This window comes from Watersipora subatra, chromosome 8, assembly GCF_963576615.1.
Source record: "Watersipora subatra chromosome 8, tzWatSuba1.1, whole genome shotgun sequence".
Lineage (NCBI taxonomy): Eukaryota > Metazoa > Bryozoa > Gymnolaemata > Cheilostomatida > Watersiporidae > Watersipora > Watersipora subatra.
The window spans coordinates 45,981,815-46,000,343 of NC_088715.1; the positions used below are offsets into that span (position 1 = coordinate 45,981,815).

The following is an 18,529-nucleotide window of genomic DNA, read 5'->3' on the forward strand; positions in this document are numbered from 1 at the left end:
CGCATGAAAAGAAATGACTTTAACAGCGATTTAGCAATTGAACCTTAAGAAAAGCCAGAAATAGAGGTTCACAACAACGGCATCGTGTTTCATAGATTTTTAAAATTTAATCGCCAAATTCTAATATCGGGAGAGTCTATTGTCAATATCGTTTTTCCGAAAACAAATTAGCCCTAATACGTAAAGGACAAAAAAGCATCACGTGTCATAAAGCTAAAAGAAAGCCATAGAGTTGTAATTATTACGTCATTTTTGTGTGAAACGGCAAACGATGAATAGGTTATGTATAATAGAGGCGTGTACTAACCGGAGATTCTCGTTAATGCGCTCTAGATACGTAGTAGCAGCTAATAGTCCGACAAGTACGGTACTCTATAAGGCGGACAGATACACAGATACACAGACAACGATTGCCGTTTATATAGTAGATATTCACTCAAATCAAACGTTTCTCGTATCTCTAATCAATATTTACCATAGTAGGAGCAATGTCTGTCTGTCCATCCAAACCCACAGTAAGTGGTCTTTTGAGGGTTTGAGTAAGAGGGTTTGAAAGGGTCCTTTCAAACCCTTTCGGTTCGTATTGAAAGATTAGTTTTATTATCGCAGAGAAGGAAAGTAAGAATAAAATTCATAAAATATTAAATAAAAGGTGTGGTACAAGATACTTTCATGGTTGTAAAACATTTAAGATTACTTTGGTAGTTTTACAAAGTACGGAAATGGTTAGTGGTCGAGTAGCCATTTTATAAATTCTAGTAAGCGTAAGCCAAAAAAGAATGAAACTTTTGTCTTCCAAAGATTTAATTTAAGATGAGTTGTGATTAAGGGCTGGTTAAGAAAAATATGAGATTTGCTACTTTTTAGCAGTAAATGCAACCATAATTTGGTTTTGTTTTGTATGCTGCTTTCATTGAAGTTTTAAGGGGCACTTGACTCTCGACTGCTTGAAGCATCTAATCAAGCACATGAGTACAAGTAGTACTGATGTTGATGTAGTACGAGTTGTATTGATGAGTTTTCTCCGGACACTGAAATACGTACAGTCTAATGGTGAAGCAAGTGATGGAGAATGTTATTTCAAAACTGTAAGTAAAGCTGATATAGAAGTACAGTTTATGCCAGACACGAGCATGGATTTTTCAATTCTGGTCAGAAAACAACTAAAAAACAGCGTAAGCATTTAAAGCTGTGTTGGCCAGATCACATACTGCCTGAAGATAATAACAGAAAGCTGGAATTATTGGCTTTAACTAAGGTAGCTATTACAAATGCTTGTGTTTTATTAAGCATCAGTGAGTGTTTTCTTAAAGAGCCCAAATTGAGTTTGTGAGATGTGAAGGAAATTTAAGGATTAAATACATATGTTGGCCATGGTCAGTATCTCAATGCAACTCGATTTCAATAAAGAGATGACAAAAGCATCGAAGCCGGTAACCCTACAAATCAGTTCTGACAGTGGTAATACTGATGAGAATTTGAGCTCGGTAAATTCTATCATGCGATGTAAGATTATGCTCTGAGATGCTAAAAAGTTAGGTGACCTCGCACATGACACGACCAAGCACATATATACAATGGAATTCATTTTTCCATTTGCGGCTCTTGTCGATTGCGTGGCAGGAAAATCATGTTTGCTGCTGAACAGTTAGTGCATGACTTTCATACCTAACACTCTTGCAGTGAGTCGATTTTCTGTGAGAATGCAATGCAATGCTGATATAAAAGTAAATGTAGGTAAAAATCTAAAGACTAAAGTGAAAAGATGTTGTTGACCAGCATGTTTTTTGGAACCAATAGGGAGAGGTACAACAGTAAAACTGGGCAAATGTGAAACAAAAAAAGTCGGTTGTTATTTGAGCTAGTCCCTGAACTATTAAATGGTCGTAGCACAAAAAATGCAGTTGTACAAATATTTTAAATTTACTGAGCTGGTATGTCCACACATTGCTTGGTAACTACGAGCAACCCTTGATTTGCTGTTATGGTTATTCTAGTGATAGACACTTTCTGTTGTTGTTGTTGCTATTGCTATCAGAAACACTGAAAGTGTTTCAACACTGAAAGTGTTTCAACACTCCAGTACACAGGCACCTGAATTGGTTCATAGTGATAAAACAGGGCTAACTTTTAAAAACATATAGTTCCTCTAACAAAAAATATATAAGACATTTTGACAGTTTATTGTGCCCACTAATTCTTAAGAGGTTGATAAAAGCAGAAGTACATCAGTTAGTTCAAAGTTTGCTGCTGAATGCTGACACTGTTGAAGTTTCTATGGCCAAATAAGACTAGGAATAGCATAACAAGTGTAGAAGTAACACTAAACGAGTTAGCTTGAAGGAGGTGAGTAGCAAAAGCCACAATGCTGAAGAGGTCAGCAATGTTTCCAACTCAGATGATTGTCCTACGATTGTATAATGTGAGTGAGCCGATGCCTCAGAGAATGGAAAGGGTAATAGTGGTAATTGACCAGATTCAATACTGAATCAGCAACTTACTACAGAAAAGCCAAAGAAGAATCTTACTATAGAAAGAGAATATTCATGCAAGTAATGCAGAGAGTGTGACTTACATCGAGGTTGTGCGCTAGGAAAAGCAACTCCTAAATATATCTTAACATTGTCAAACTAAAATGACACACAGCAGTTACTTCGTATTGTCTCTGACTTCTATTCTAATCACAATTTTAATAAATCTAACATTACGTCAGTAAAAGCTACTGAAATAGTTAGCAAAAAACACAACCAGTCAAAACATCACATCTATCACATCACAATATAAACACAGCGAATAAAAATCGTATCTGTTTTAAAAGCAATCTAGTTTATGCTGATCGGATGAAAAACTAATGTAAAAAATTACATTGGCTCTGTTTTTCTGCTAATCAAAATCTTTCTTCCACAGAAGGCAAAAGAAGGCCTCACAGGGCAATGTTGGTCATTATATATGTTAGAAGTTTAACGTTTTACACATTTTCATTGTTACAAAACATCTAGACCACAACTCTGGTAGCTTTTGATAGACCAGCCCATTGGTGAAAGCTGCCCTTAAGCACCTATTTCAGTAATCTAAAGTTTACTTTGAGACACAGTTCAACTTTTTAAAGACTTTCCACCATTTCTTCAGTTAGTTACTTCGAGCTACTAAGCTATCTTCAATTTCTTGATCTCCTGTTCTGTCTGTGCACTCTGCTGTTCTCAAATAGATCTCTAGCTGATTCAACAGCTTTTCCATTTTTTCCTGTTTCTTTGTCATTTGCTCCATTTCTACATAAAACATGTTTCTCATCAGAATGCAAGAAGCATACGCGTTTCACATTTATTCAACTTCTTTTCTAAAGTAGCCAATTTTATATGTTTGTACCTTTTGCATGCTGTTGAGCTTTTTTATCAGATTCTTTTTTTTGCTTTTCCAAAGCTGTATTGTAAGCTGAAATAAAAATTTAAATAATAAAATTGAATTGAAATGTATTACAAAGGAGAGCAAAGCGTATTTATGTCAATGAGAGCAAATCAAAGTTTGTTGCTTATACACATGACGCTAATCATGTTATCTGAAAAATAATAATGAATATGGCTTTGTTTGACTTTGCATCATTTTCTGTACTGACGTATATCAGGTGGCATTGAAATAAAAAAATTCACATCCAAAAATGCCAATGAGCAGCCTTCTACTGTAACAGTACAAATGTGGCTGCTCACCAATTGAATTGACTTAGTAAAGGAAACAGGAAGTGGCATGTTAGAGATAACTTTATTCAAGAAGCAACTGATTAAGAAGTATGTGCCTCCCTAGTGCAATATAATTAATTGCACCGTATTTACTATGTTGAATTACATTAAAACTTTTCTTGCATGTCGCTATTATATCTGTGTATCAGCCTAAACAAATTGTGAAAGCTGCTAAAATGCACTCGCCAATCTTTTGTTCAGCCAATTGAAAGCGTTTTATCGACACTTTTGATTTGCATGCACAGCATTTTATTCAACAAGTTTTGGATGAATATTTTCATGATTGTTGTCTTTTTCGTTATTTCGAGCAGAACTGCCAAAATTTTGACACATGTGCCTGTACTTTAAGTCACTATAGTCATAAACATTCAATTGCTGGAAGAATTCTGACACACTTTTACACTCTTTACCTGCTGCTTGCTTTCTTCTTTGCTCTTCCAACTTTGTCTCGAGCTGTGCCATGGCTGTAGTGAAAATACTAGCTGTAGATGAGCCCAAGCTAACCCTGCAAGCTTATTCAGGTTACGTATAATGCCGAAGGTATATGAGCATCTAGCATATTGTAATTAAGGTGATGAAAAGACATGTAAGACAGAAATGGGATATTTTGGTAGTTGGCTTTGATGGCTCTAATTGAAAGCCTTTCATCAACAATTTTGATGTGCGTGCACAGCTTTGACAATTCTACAAGTTTCAAACAAATATTTTTGTGTTTTTTGGCTATTTCGTGATTTTGAGCAAAACTGCTGAAATTTTGGGCCATGTGGCTGTACCTTAAGTCACTATAGTCATAAACATTGCTGGAATAAATTTAACATATTTTACACACTCTCACACTCCCCACCTGTTGCTTGCTTTTTTGTTTGATCCTCCAACTTTGTTTCTAGCTTTTCCATAGCTGCAATAAAAGTACTAACTGTAGATGAGCCCAACAAATTGTGACAAACTTACAAGACCCAAAGACTAGAGAACAAAGCTGTAGTCTGAGAGTGAATAATAAAGAAAAGACTATGTGTGACATCATGCGTTCATGTGCACATAAAACATGCATATTTTAACTGCCCAAGCTAACCCTGCATGTTCATTCAGATTACGTATAATGCCAAAGGTATATGAGCATCTAACATATTCTAATTAAGGTGATGAAAAGACATGTGAGACAGAAATGGGATACTTTGGTAGTTTGCTTAAATGACCTTGACTTAAATGGTTTGTGAGAAGATAGCAGCGTTGAATGGGCTACGCTAGAAAAACTTGCGAGTGCTTCTGATGCATGTAGGTGGTGAGTTTTTGTGCTTATGTAAATACTAATATATATATAAGTACGCACGAGAGAGCAAGTTAGTTGCAGACTTTGTTTCTAAGATTCCTTTAGCTGGTTGTCATTATCATTATACCAACAAGAAACCTTATCAACTGGTGATTACAGTCCACAAATGGTTTTGTTTGGCTGTGACATTTAATCAAAAGATGACTGTGAGTTCAAAACAATAATAAAAGGCTGAAGGAAAGAAAAATCCCAGGTATTCAGCACAAGACAAAGTGTATGATGACTTAAAATGATAGAAAGAAGATACTGCAATGGTTATGCTAAACAAGTAACTGCTGAAGATTTTAACTTGAAGGGCCTAAACAGATGCAATTATTAATACAAATAATGAGAGCTGATGATGGCAACAAATGCAGCTGATGGGGAAACGGGGCATGAAGCTAAAACACACAGCATTATTAGAATGTCAAATAAAACTAGGAAAAATCTTTTACAACAGTATTAAAGCGTTGAACTAAAATGGTAACAGAAAAAAAAAGTAACACAGCTTAATTAGAAAAAGCTTAACTGGAAATCACAAAGGCTAGAATATAATTATGAGACAAGTAAGGAAGCAAACAATATATGTACTTGGATAATTGAATAATACTAATTTAAGAATAAAAAACTTACTGGCCATCTAGGTGGACCGAACTTGTCAAACAATGAAAGACAAACACGGGAAGAAAACTAGTTATTGACAAGAGCTATTGAAAAGAAGCTAGTTAGAGATGCCATGGAAACTTTGAGCCAATGAATCAGGGTGTGTAAGTAATCCCCAAAAGATCAAATACGATGTCTGCTTAGCTTAATGCAAGCATAAGTCGTGTGTTTCCAAAAGTCATTGTTGTACAAGCAAAATATTTATAATCTTGGCTGGACATGCCAGAGTCCAGTCACTAGTGGCAAGAGAAACTTGAGAACTAGAATCATGCCTGGCTGATTAGCACAGTATAAAGTTAGATGTCGTTCTTGTTGCCAGTCTTAGCCTTTTTTGGAATTCAATCACACAAACTGCTAAAATCCTACCACTAGAACCACAACACCTCATTACCACAAGGCCATCGCTGCTAATAAATTATTAAACAACTCCTAACTGCAGTAACCAAATACATACCAGTATCTGATAAGTTTTTATGAAAATATAGGCTCAAGTTTTTTGTTGAAAATGGCAAAAGTGTCTCTTAGCAATCTTAGTGACTACCATCTCTCGTCTGTTTCATTTTGCTGCTTAGTAATTTTATTAATATTGTTGATGCCACCATTTGATGACAGATGCTGGCATCAACAACGATACCAAATGACCGATGATGACAGATGGCAATCTGCAAACCATTTATACCACATTACCCAAACTCATCTTTTCAGACATGATCAAATGCTAAAATTAGGACTCCATACCAATTAATGTAATAGAATAATTTAGACTGTAAATGCATACCCATAGCATGAGTGGTAGCCTCCTTCCTTGACCGCTCATTAGCTAACTGTAGCTGAGCCTTGACTGCATCTAATTCTGGTGAAAATAAAGAACTAATTTGAGCAATACAAGAATAATAATAATTCTGATATATTTTCCATGTTCAGTAGCTCAAAGTTCAAATTATGCTCAAAACAGCTGAGGATTAACATTCTATAGATCATGTTGGCTGTTAATATATCTTAAAAATTTCATTTTGTACCTTTTTTTAACAAATTTCATCTTTAGGAAGTACCAACCAGTAATCGTTAAAAGCATGATTATATGTCAGCTACTGACTTTTATGACAACTTGAAGTTTGAAAAATTTCAACTGAACTCTTATTTCAAACGTTTAGAAATTTAGATCAGAAGATTATCATTTCACAGTGCTATCATTAGATCACTAATCTCGTTTGGTCTGCCTTCTACATGTTATTAGCTTGATGACAGTATTAAACAGGTTTCACACATACCGTAATAACCCGAGTATTGCAATGTCTTTTCCATCCTAAATTTTAAAATAAAAAAACTGGGATAGCATTATACTTGAGATTGTGAAAAAATCCACTTTGCCAAATCTACTTCTGTGTAAAAGAAAAGCAAATATTGTAATAAATTTTATTACAATTTGTGGTAAATTTGTGGTATTTTACCGATTAGTCTAATACAAAGAGAGAATTTGCAAGAGCTGAAAAATCTTCTTACCGAGAATTGAGCATACAACTCTGAAATTTCCTACAGATTGGTTTTTCTCAAATGAAATACCACTTAATCTTATTGCGTAAAAGTTACCAATCAACGGCTAGTGTAGATGACACTCATTTTTTATGAGCAATAAAAGTGCTATACAGCCCTTGCCCATTGATACAGCAGAAGTTTTAGGTGACAACCAATCATAATAAAATATCATGGTCGATCTCCAAAAAGAATACAGATATTATGCAGTCATTTGCTCGCGCAGCCAAAGAGGTTGTAAAAGAAACCACTGCATTACTTTATTACTCAACAAGAAATAACACCTCTTTGAGTATTCAAGGCAGATATATATTTTACCAATTTTCATGTCAGTCAAGAGTGTGCATGCAAATAAACAGCATTAAATGAGACTTCCAGGTGCTCAGCCTTGTTCTGTTCATTTAGGCTTCCGATATATGAAGCGTACCAATAGGCTCCACTCTCTGTCAAAAAGACTTACTAGGTAACTAGTCGAACCTTTTAGAGCCGGCTAAACAGCTATTCAGTGGTTCATCTGCCGGCTCGGTTGCAAGTCGGCCCTTCATCTGCTAGCTTGGTCACAGATCGGTCCTCTTCTCCTAGTAGCTCGCTGGCTGGTCTGGCTGTTCTACCAGCCAACAGCTGACCGGTTGTACTTTGGACAAAATGAAAAGCTAGCTTTGTCTATTCTTGGCTCAGCCTGATGAGCCTATCCAAGTCCTTGGTAAACTGGAGGGACTGAGCCCTGCCTCCAAGTCTCAATATTGCCAGTTGGTTTGGGTGGCTCCCCTTGACCCCCGGGTCTGACTATTGTTTGCCAACACAGTAACTCGTTGACTATTCATATTTTTTTCTATCCCATTTTATTTGTATTGATTTTTTTGCAGTAATTCTTGAAATTGTTTTTATATGTTAGTTGCTAAATGAACAGAGTATTTAACTGGAGTGAGCATTATATTTGCCTGATTACGATATTTTAGATTCACCTGTTTGTAGCTGTACCGACTGTATTATGCAATGATACCATCGCAGCAGGCCATAGAAAACCTTTTCAGGTATTTTAATCCTTTAAACCCAATTGGATCTTAGTTTGTACAATAACAAAAGCTAATAGTTTTAGTGAAAAAAATTGACTCACTTGAAAAATCAACTCGAGCATTTGAATTTATAGTCTAACGCTCTAACCGCTACTCCACTCAGCCACCTTGCCACTTCAGTAAGTAATTATGCATGTACTGATTACTCATGACAATCTCTCATAATGCATGGGACTGCTAAGTGTATTAGTTTTAAATAATCTTATTAGAAACGTGCTGGCTGCATCAAAGCTTTAAGTGATGAAGTAACTTTACGGCCCCGAAAATGCTTATTTTGACATGCTTTATAGCCCTTCATAGCTTCCATTAAGCTTCCTAATTTAGTAACTAAAACTCACTCTGTGTACATATGATGATAAAACTAAAACAAGCAATAGACATAGCGATAGACATAGATAGCCGTGATCGTTTTATTCATACCTGTGGCAAGCTGTTGAGCTCTGTTTGTAAATTCTCTCTTTTGTTCAGCCAAATCTGCAGAAGAAATAAAAATCTAAATTAACTAAATAATTTTAAAAATAGTCTTGGAAACATTATAAACTTAATTTGCATGTTGTTAGCTATGCAAATGCCACTCGAGTTTTTTTTATCTAAAACAACCATTGGATGGTTCATCATTTGAAAACTATCAACAAAATAAAAAAAGTATTCGAGTTTTTAAAACTATAAATCATAAAAATATTACTAATTTGAATGCATTTTATGATGGATAGTTTATGCAATGCTCATAAATAAAAAAAATTTTCATCAGAAAAAATTGGTTTTAGTCTCCCAGAAGAAAGGTTTATTTACAACCAGCATTTGTTTTGATCTTGTCAAATATTCCAGAAAATGGCAGGAAATATCTTAAATGATTACATTGACTAAAATACTCACACTTGAAGTGCTTGAGCTTATAAACTAGCACAGTTGATCGTTAAGTGTAACATAAGGAGTATTAGGCTGGCCTAAACACTGTTAATGTTTATGCAACGATTTATACTATGAGGCTATGAGGTAAATAACACAAACTTATTGGATAAATATTTTATTGCTCATGTAATGCCAAACATTCAGCTAGTCAACAAGTACAAAGGTGACAGGCTATACATAGTATGCATGTAGGTGAATGGAGCGGATCAAAGAAAAAGAAAAATATTGGAAATGGCTCGTCATTGGCTAAAACTAATTAATGTGTTAAAGACACCATGTTGGAAACTGACCAATGAACAGATAAACAACTAGCCACTGCCGTTTATAGCCACAAACTAGTATCTAACAATTTTTGTAAAAAGTTAAACTAAAGTACTTTGTTAAAAGATACCTGAAAAAAAGCTGAAGTTATTTAGTATTTCTACACACACCCTACAGACACTTTGTTCACACACCATACGCACACTGCACATACACTGCAAAAACATCGCACACACTGCACCCAAACTGCAAACACCGTACACATGCTGCACACTCACACTAACACCGCTGCCAAGACACAGACCTACACACACATACACACACCACATCAACACACAAACAGTGCACACACACCCTCACCCACACACTCACACCCACACTTAAACATGCCTACATGCACAGTCACACACTCTCACACATTGCACAACAGACACCACACACACACGCCACACACGCCACACACGCCACACACACACACCACACCATACCACAAAAAAACGCACACACGCACACACGCAGTCTTGTAAACGCATGCAATTGGGGACGCGATATTTTTACCATCACTTTGAGGACAATTTTCATCTATCATTGAGAGCTTTAAAAAACAACATATTAAAACATTTTTTGTTGGGTTTACAAATGCACTGATTTTTGGAGCTGTCATCTTATCCGTTTTTCAGTTATAGCCCGTGAGAATTTAACACTAACTTTGGGGACTTCACCTCACACACATGTATGAATTTTTTATCTAATAAACGGGGACTTTTGCATAGAGAAGATAACTCTGGCTTATTTTTGTTTTTTTCAACCATTTTGGAGTTGTCGGTATGTGATATTCTTCCCACACTTTCGTAAATGTGCTTGTAAAAGTTATCCATCACTTAATTTTGTCCTCAAATATTAACTTAGAAGTTTAATAGTTCTTTATTAAACCTATTTAAAGTACTAATTCTACACATGTATGGTGTGCAAAGGTTGAATCGACCTGAGACTTTTATGTTTATTAATAAATTCAGTGTAATCAATTGCTTCACAGAATTTATGGTGATCCGTTCAAGTTAAGGTTTTGAATTGCAAACAGCCAGGCCAAGGTTGCAGGCTGATGTCTATCTAGATTTACGACTTTTCAACATTTAACGCGAGTATGTTCAAGGTAAACATTTTAACATAGTTTTCATAGAACTCTTAAGCCCTGAGATCTGGGCAACAAATTTAATTACTATAATCGATAAAGTATTTTGCTACATCTCATTTTTATCGCTACCAAGAGCAGCCATCAGAAAATTTACATTGCGCGATCATGAGTTAACTTTTTTAAACAAAAGTAAAAATAACCAGGCCAGCAAATGTGAGTAATTTTTTTAAAATCAGGAAGCCAAATAAATTTGGATATAGTTAATTTTAGTCGTACTTTTCTGTTTGGTTGCACATGATGATTATCACTTTTAATTTAAATTTTTGCGCAATTCCTTTGTTTGTAAGCCATGCATAAAAAGCCAAGCATAGACGGAGACATATTAGAATCAAGCTTTGGAAATGAAGCATTGGTATCTCCAATATGCCTAATGTAAGCCCAAAAACCTTTACCTTATAAAAATATCTTTATGTTTAATAAATCGTGTTATCCGTACCAAAAATTTGCCTTCTATTACATTTTCCTAAAAATATATTGAGTTGCCCATCTTTGCAAAAGCCATACATTTAACTGTAATCTATTCAAATGTTTAATAACAAGATTGACTCAATTTTTAGTGCAGATATGATCAAAAGTTTGCAAAATATTTTAACCATTAGCTTGGGAGTGTTAAATAAATACTATCACTGCACACACTGATTTGAGCTATCTCGGTAGTATTGAAATAAACTTTGTTCAATTTGAAGGCGTGTACGTCATCCACATTACGTATGATACTACAGTCAATGTTATTTGAAGTAATTGGCCAGTTATTGGAACTGCAAACCATCAAAAATAGTCTCAAATATGTTGTCATACAATTTTTCTGATGTATGATGTAAACATAAAACAAAAGTGTCTTTGTATTAGTATACAAGTATATTCATTATTTAGGTACAATTGACCAACTATTATAAGTGCACACGATATCATAAATTCTCTCAATGCTAGTCTAATAGGGAATCTGTACTTTTCACCCTCAACTATTTAGAGGGCAATTTGAGCACAAGGGAATGTTTGGTACTTTAATCAGCAAGTTTGTAACCATTAGTTTAACAAATTAGTAGAAATATTATTGAGAAAAGATATCCCTATATTGGTTGTAGAAAAATTATCGCAGGTGTGTATGATATTTTTACCATTGATTTGGGAACACTGACTGATTATTTTATTTCATATCACAGTCATCATTATTCCTAATACCATTGCTGCAAGATGTTCCAAATTTAATGCCAGAGTATAAACCCCAATGAATATACTTCTTAAGGAGTTTCCTGAGCACATTGACCAATTAGAACAAAAGAGCACAGTCATTCATAGAATATGTCAACACCATTGCAACAATATGTCCCCAATTTGATGGTAAAATTATTCTCACAAGTGTGTATGATCTTTTAACGATTCATTTGGAGACATTGACTGATTATCTTATTTGATATCACAGTCATGAATATTTCTAATACCATTGCTGCAAGATGTTCCAAATTTAATGCCAAAATACCAACCTCAAAAATATGCTTCTAAAGCAGTTTCCCGAGCACATTGACCAATTATAACAAAACAACACAGTCAGTCATAGAATATGTCAACACCATTGCAACGATATGTCCCCAATTTGATGGTAAAATTATTCTCACACGTGTGTATGATATTTTAACCATTGATTTGGGGACATTGACTGATTATTTTATTTGAAATCACAGTCATCATCATTCATAATACCATTGCTGCTAGATGTTCCAATTTTAATGCCAAAATAGCAACCCCAGTAAATATGCTTCTAAAGCAGTTTCCCGAGTACATTGACCAATTATAATAAAACAACACAGTCAGTCATAGAATATGTCAACAGCATTGCAACGAAATGTCCCCAATTTGATGGTAAAATTATTCTCACACGTGTGCATGATATTTTAACCATTGATTTGGGGACATTGACTGATTATTTTATTTGAAATCACAGTCATCATCATTCATAATACCATTGCTGCAAGATGTTCCAATTTTAATGCCAAAATATCAACACCAATAAATATGCTTTTTAAACAGTTTTCTGAGCACATGGACCAACTATAACAAAACAACACAGTCAGTCATAGAATATGTCAACACCATTGCAACGATATGTCCCCAATTTGATGGTAAAATTATTCTCACACGTGTGTATGATATTTTAACCATTGATTTGGGGACATTGACTGGTTATCTTATTTGATATCACAGTCATGAATATTCATAATACCATTGCTGCAAGATGTTCCAATTTTAATGCCAAAATAGCAACCCCAATAAATATGCTTCTAAAGCAGTTTCCCGAGCACATTGACCAATTATAACAAAACAACACAGTCAGTCATAGAATATGTCAACTCCATTGCAGCGATATGTCCCCAAGTTGATGGTAAAATTATTCTCACACGTGTGTATGATATTTTAACCATTGATTTGGGGACATTGACTGATTATTTTATTTGAAATCACAGTCATCATCATTCATAATACCATTGCTGCAAGATGTTCCAATTTTAATGCCAAAATATCAACCCCCAGTAAATATTCTTCTAAAGCAGTTTCCCGAGTACATTGACCAATTATAATAAAACAACACAGTTAGTCATAGAATATGTCAACATCATTGCAACGAAATGTCCCCAATTTGATGGTAAAATTATTCTCACACGTGTGTATGATATTTTAACCATTGATTTGGGGACATTGACTGATTATTTTATTTGAAATCACAGTCATCATCATTCATAATACCATTGCTGCTAGATGTTCCAATTTTAATGCCAAAATAGCAACCCCAATAAATATGCTTCTAAAGCAGTTTCCCGAGCACATTGACCAATTATAACAAAACAACACAGTCAGTCATAGAATATGTCAACTCCATTGCAGCGATATGTCCCCAATTTGATGGTAAAATTATTCTCACACGTGTGTATGATATTTTAACCATTGATTTGGGGACATTGACTGATTATTTTATTTGAAATCACAGTCATCATCATTCATAATACCATTGCTGCAAGATGTTCCAATTTTAATGCCAAAATATCAACCCCAGTAAATATGCTTCTAAAGCAGTTTCCCGAGTACATTGACCAATTATAATAAAACAACACAGTCAGTCATAGAATATGTCAACATCATTGCAACGAAATGTCCCCAATTTGATGGTAAAATTATTCTCACACGTGTGCATGATATTTTAACCATTGATTTGGGGACATTGACTGATTATTTTATTTGAAATCACAGTCATCATCATTCATAATACCATTGCTGCAAGATGTTCCAATTTTAATGCCAAAATATCAACACCAATAAATATGCTTTTTAAACAGTTTTCTGAGCACATGGACCAATTATAACAAAACAACACAGTCAGTCATAGAATATGTCAACATCATTGCAACGAAATGTCCCCAATTTGATGGTAAAATTATTCTCACACATGTGCATGATATTTTAACCATTGATTTGGGGACATTGACTGATTATTTTATTTGAAATCACAGTCATCCTCATTCATAATACCATTGCTGCAAGATGTTCCAATTTTAATGCCAAAATATCAACACCAATAAATATGCTTTTTAAACAGTTTTCTGAGCACATGGACCAATTATAACAAAACAACACAGTCAGTCATAGAATATGTCAACACCATTGCAACGATATGTCCCCAATTTGATGGTAAAATTATTCTCACACGTGTGTATGATATTTTAACCATGGATTTGGGGACATTGACTGATTATTTTATTTGAAATCACAGTCATCATCATTCATAATACCATTGCTGCAAGATGTTCCAATTTTAATGCCAAAATATCAACCCCAATAAATATGCTTTTTAAACAGTTTTCCGAGCACATGGACCAATTATAACAAAACAACACAGTCAGTCATAGAATATGTCAACACCATTGCAACGATATGTCCCCAATTTGATGGTAAAATTATTCTCACACGTGTGTATGATATTTTAACCATTGATTTGGGGACATTGACTGATTATTTTATTTGAAATCACAGTCATCATCATTCATAATACCATTGCTGCAAGATGTTCCAATTTTAATGCCAAAATATCAACCCCAATAAATATGCTTTTTTAAACAGTTTTCTGAGCACATTGACCAATTAGAACAAAAGAACACAGTCAGTCATAGACAATGTCAACACCATTGCAACAATATGTCCCCAATTTGATGGTAAAATTATTCTCACAGGTGTGTATGATATTTTAATCATTAATTTGGGGACATGGAACAATTATTATGTGTGAACTCATAGTCATGAACAATCTAAAAACTGTTGCTGTAAGATGGCCGTAATTTGACAGCCAAATATCTCAGACATGTTTACGCTATTTTAAACATTTGTATGGTCGCATTAACCAATTCTGATAAAAGAATGTACAGTTTTAAGCCATGTAAATTCATCATGGCAAGATGTCTCAATTTGATGACAGAACTATTATCACATGTGCATATGACTTTACAATTTTGTGTAAGTTCACTTACAGTCACTAATCATTTCAAAGCATTTGGGCTGTGGTAAAATCTCTCTAATTTAATGGCACAAATATCACAGCAAGTTTTTGTTATATTTGAAACGTTAGCTTGAAAAAATTGATCTATAATTGTAAGTGCACACTTATTCGTTAACCATCTTAAAGCGAATGTGTGAGAAGATTTCAACAATTTTGTGGCAAAACTATTATTGCAACTGTGAATGATATTGCTTCCATTAGTTTGAAACATTGACCAATTATTACCAATCTACACGCAGTTATCAAGCATCTCATAGCTATTGTGACAAGATGTCCTTAAATAGATGCTAAGATACCATCACCAGTGTTTATAATTATGTAACTATTCTGGGAAGTTGGCCAATTGATGCAACTCCGCTCACAGTCATACAAATATGTATAAACAAATATGTAGAAGTCATATGTAATAAAATGTCCCTAATGCCTGCTCCATTATCTCCACAAAGCGTGTATGATTTTTTAACCATTTGCTCGGGGATATTGAGCAATTATTGCAAAAGCAGTTTGAGTGATATAGCATATCAACGCCATTGTGCTATGTTGTTGCTAATTTGAGGGTTCCAATATAACCACGAGTTTGCATAACCTTTTAACCATTGGTTTGAAATAATTGTCAAAATTTACTGGTGCATGCATAGTATTAATTCATATCAAGGATGTTATAAAAAGTTTCCTTCAGTTTGTTGTTACATTTGATGACAAAGAATAAAATATTTCTAATTTGGAAAGACGAATACCCCAACAAATACTTATTATATTACAACCATTAGTTTCGAACATTACACAATGATTATAAGAGCAGAATTAGTCGCCACCAATCTCAAAACATTTGTAATAAAATTTTCCCAAATTGATGGTAAAAATATCAGTGCATGAACATTTGCTTGTATGGCCATTGGTTTGAAAACATAAAGCAAATATCATAACTGTACATACAGTCATAAAATTTCTCAATGCTATTTCAATAACTACGAATATTATCAAAACCATTCATTAAAATACAACCATTACTTTTAGAATATTGATGAATTAATTAATTATACTTTCATCCGTAAAAAATTCATTGAACACATATCCTCATTTCGGTTTCGGAATTATTATCATGGGTGTGTATGCCATATAACCTATTAGTTTGGGATTTTTACTAAATCTTGTACGAAAATTATTGGGTGTAATAAAATATATTTATTTGTTTCAAATATTAGCATGATAGAAACTATTGAGCCTATAATTGGCACACGTAAACAAGACAACAACACTAATGCAATACAAATATAATATAATTTGTGTACAGCTAAAAGACAATATTGCAACTAAAGGTGAATTGCTGTCTACTAAGTAGATATTTGCCAGATTATTTTCAGAACCTGTGAAACAGAATACAACCTTTCAAACACATTTCACTTGCTATGCCTGTTTGGCTTTTAATTCATATTGAAGTTTTTAAAAATAAAAATAGACAGTAACTATCAAATTCTTTAAGTATTTAATAAAATTTTAAGTATAACATTTCAGTGTGAAACCTTCGGCCATGTTTTCCTAAGTCAGTATTGTTTATGATGATAATCATCTATGTGAGCAACAACTAATAATATGAAATATTTTGAAAAGGTGATTCGTCGTTACCGTTAACTGTTGTTCACTTTACTTTTTCGATTCAAGACGCGTGGCATAACTCTTTGGCAATTGTGCAGTAAGTTGATGGATCGTGAAAGCTGTTTAGATTGGCAAATATGTACGCATGTCTTTAAAAAATGGGCATAGTGGAAACCATGTGATATATAATAGAAGTGAGCATGACTATCTGATGTTGCAAATAAAGTTTAAAATCTTGCGCCTAGGTAGAATCTTGACAAATTATTTGCAGTGTATGTGAGATTTACAAGCAACCATTTTATTAACAACATGTCTTACTCACTGAATCTGCTTTGTTTCTAGCTAACCATAAATCCTTGCACAGAATAGGATATTATAGAATGGAATAGACAGAAAATATTAAATTCATTGAATATTTGAAAAGTGTATACGCTATTGAGCACAAACTTTATGAGAGTTTAGGATCTTATTTGTCTTTGATGTAGTGTACAAGCATAAAATGTTATAATCTTGTTATTGTGCATGAGCAGTACTGAATTTTACTGATTGCAGTATTGAATAAGTTTCTTTGTTCTCGGAGTTTAATTGGTGCTACTTCAATATTACATAATCATAAGCAGAACACGACATGTTCAATGTATGACAGGCAAAGTTTCAACAGTGATAAACATGTTGGCTCAGAAAAATCTCAAACAGCGCAGAAAGTTTATCAATGCTGCGAGACTTTTTCAAAGCAATTATTAATAAAAAGGGGTGGCTATATACATGTATGAGCTACGCAGAGTAAAGTGAGATGAGTTTTCCAATCTTTAAAACTATATGTAAGCTTTCCAACAAAAGTAGTCAACGGCCAGCTATAGAATATTTCTAAAAAAAAGGTTAGTTCAAATTAGCGATCCCAATAGAACAATAAGTAGGTTTTGCACTATTGCTATCTAAAATTATTTTGTTACAGTGCAATTTCTAAAAAGGCTTGTGTAGTTTTTTAAACAAAATTACAAATTGACAAAACAGGAATTTTGGCTCGTGAGCTTCCTTGAGTAAAAGACCAAAAGTAATAACTTTGTCAGCAGTAATAAAAACAGTTGACAAGGATCTTCAGGCAATTTTGCAAGTGTGCTTTTGCGAATTTTCAACAAGGGATCTACCAGTTGGTAATTATTGGTGCTCAACACAAGTTTTTGTTTAATTTTGTATCTAAATTTTCCGAAATATTTTTGCAAATTGGTATCATTCCTGCAGACCTTTTATTATTGTGAATTTTATAAGCAATTATCAGCCTCTCTTGCTTCATATAAAATTAGCATTGTAATTAAAACTGTTAAATATTTTTCAGTGTAGTATGTTATGGAGAGCATATCTTAAGAGAACAAATTTCTTCTCTGGATGAGAGACTGTGTAAAAGCCGCAAACCATATAATCTTATTATTGCCTGCGAGTAACCGTATTGCATAACTTGCTTTGTTCTATTAATAGATCTTGTTGCTGTTTGATGTTGCATCATGATTACCCGGGCCCTTGCTGCTTAATGTTTAGCAGAAAATAAGTGGAAAATAATAATATTTACTTGGTTCAGGAGATTCTCTAACAACACTGAAAGTATACCAAAACGACGGATATTAAACAAAAATTATTAGAAAAACATTGGCACTAGAAAACAACTTAGCAATAATCGCTCACTATTAGAGTTCTTGCTGTGCAAGCCGT

General features: G+C 34.0%; 1 protein-coding gene across 1 annotated transcript in view; it reads right to left on the reverse strand.

Moving 5' to 3' along the window:
• Nucleotides 1-2,253: 2,253 nt before the first annotated feature.
• LOC137402631 (golgin subfamily A member 6-like protein 22) overlaps nt 2,254-18,529 on the reverse strand; it is a 39,175-nt gene continuing 22,899 nt past the window's right edge. Inside the window, exons 13-18 of the mRNA XM_068089137.1 lie at nt 8,736-8,789; nt 6,485-6,559; nt 4,579-4,632; nt 4,145-4,198; nt 3,367-3,432; nt 2,254-3,269 (exon numbers count right to left, since the gene is read on the reverse strand). Coding sequence (XP_067945238.1) covers nt 3,130-3,269; nt 3,367-3,432; nt 4,145-4,198; nt 4,579-4,632; nt 6,485-6,559; nt 8,736-8,789 — 443 coding nt within the window. The 3' untranslated portion in view covers nt 2,254-3,129. The remainder of the gene's footprint in view (nt 3,270-3,366; nt 3,433-4,144; nt 4,199-4,578; nt 4,633-6,484; nt 6,560-8,735; nt 8,790-18,529) is intronic.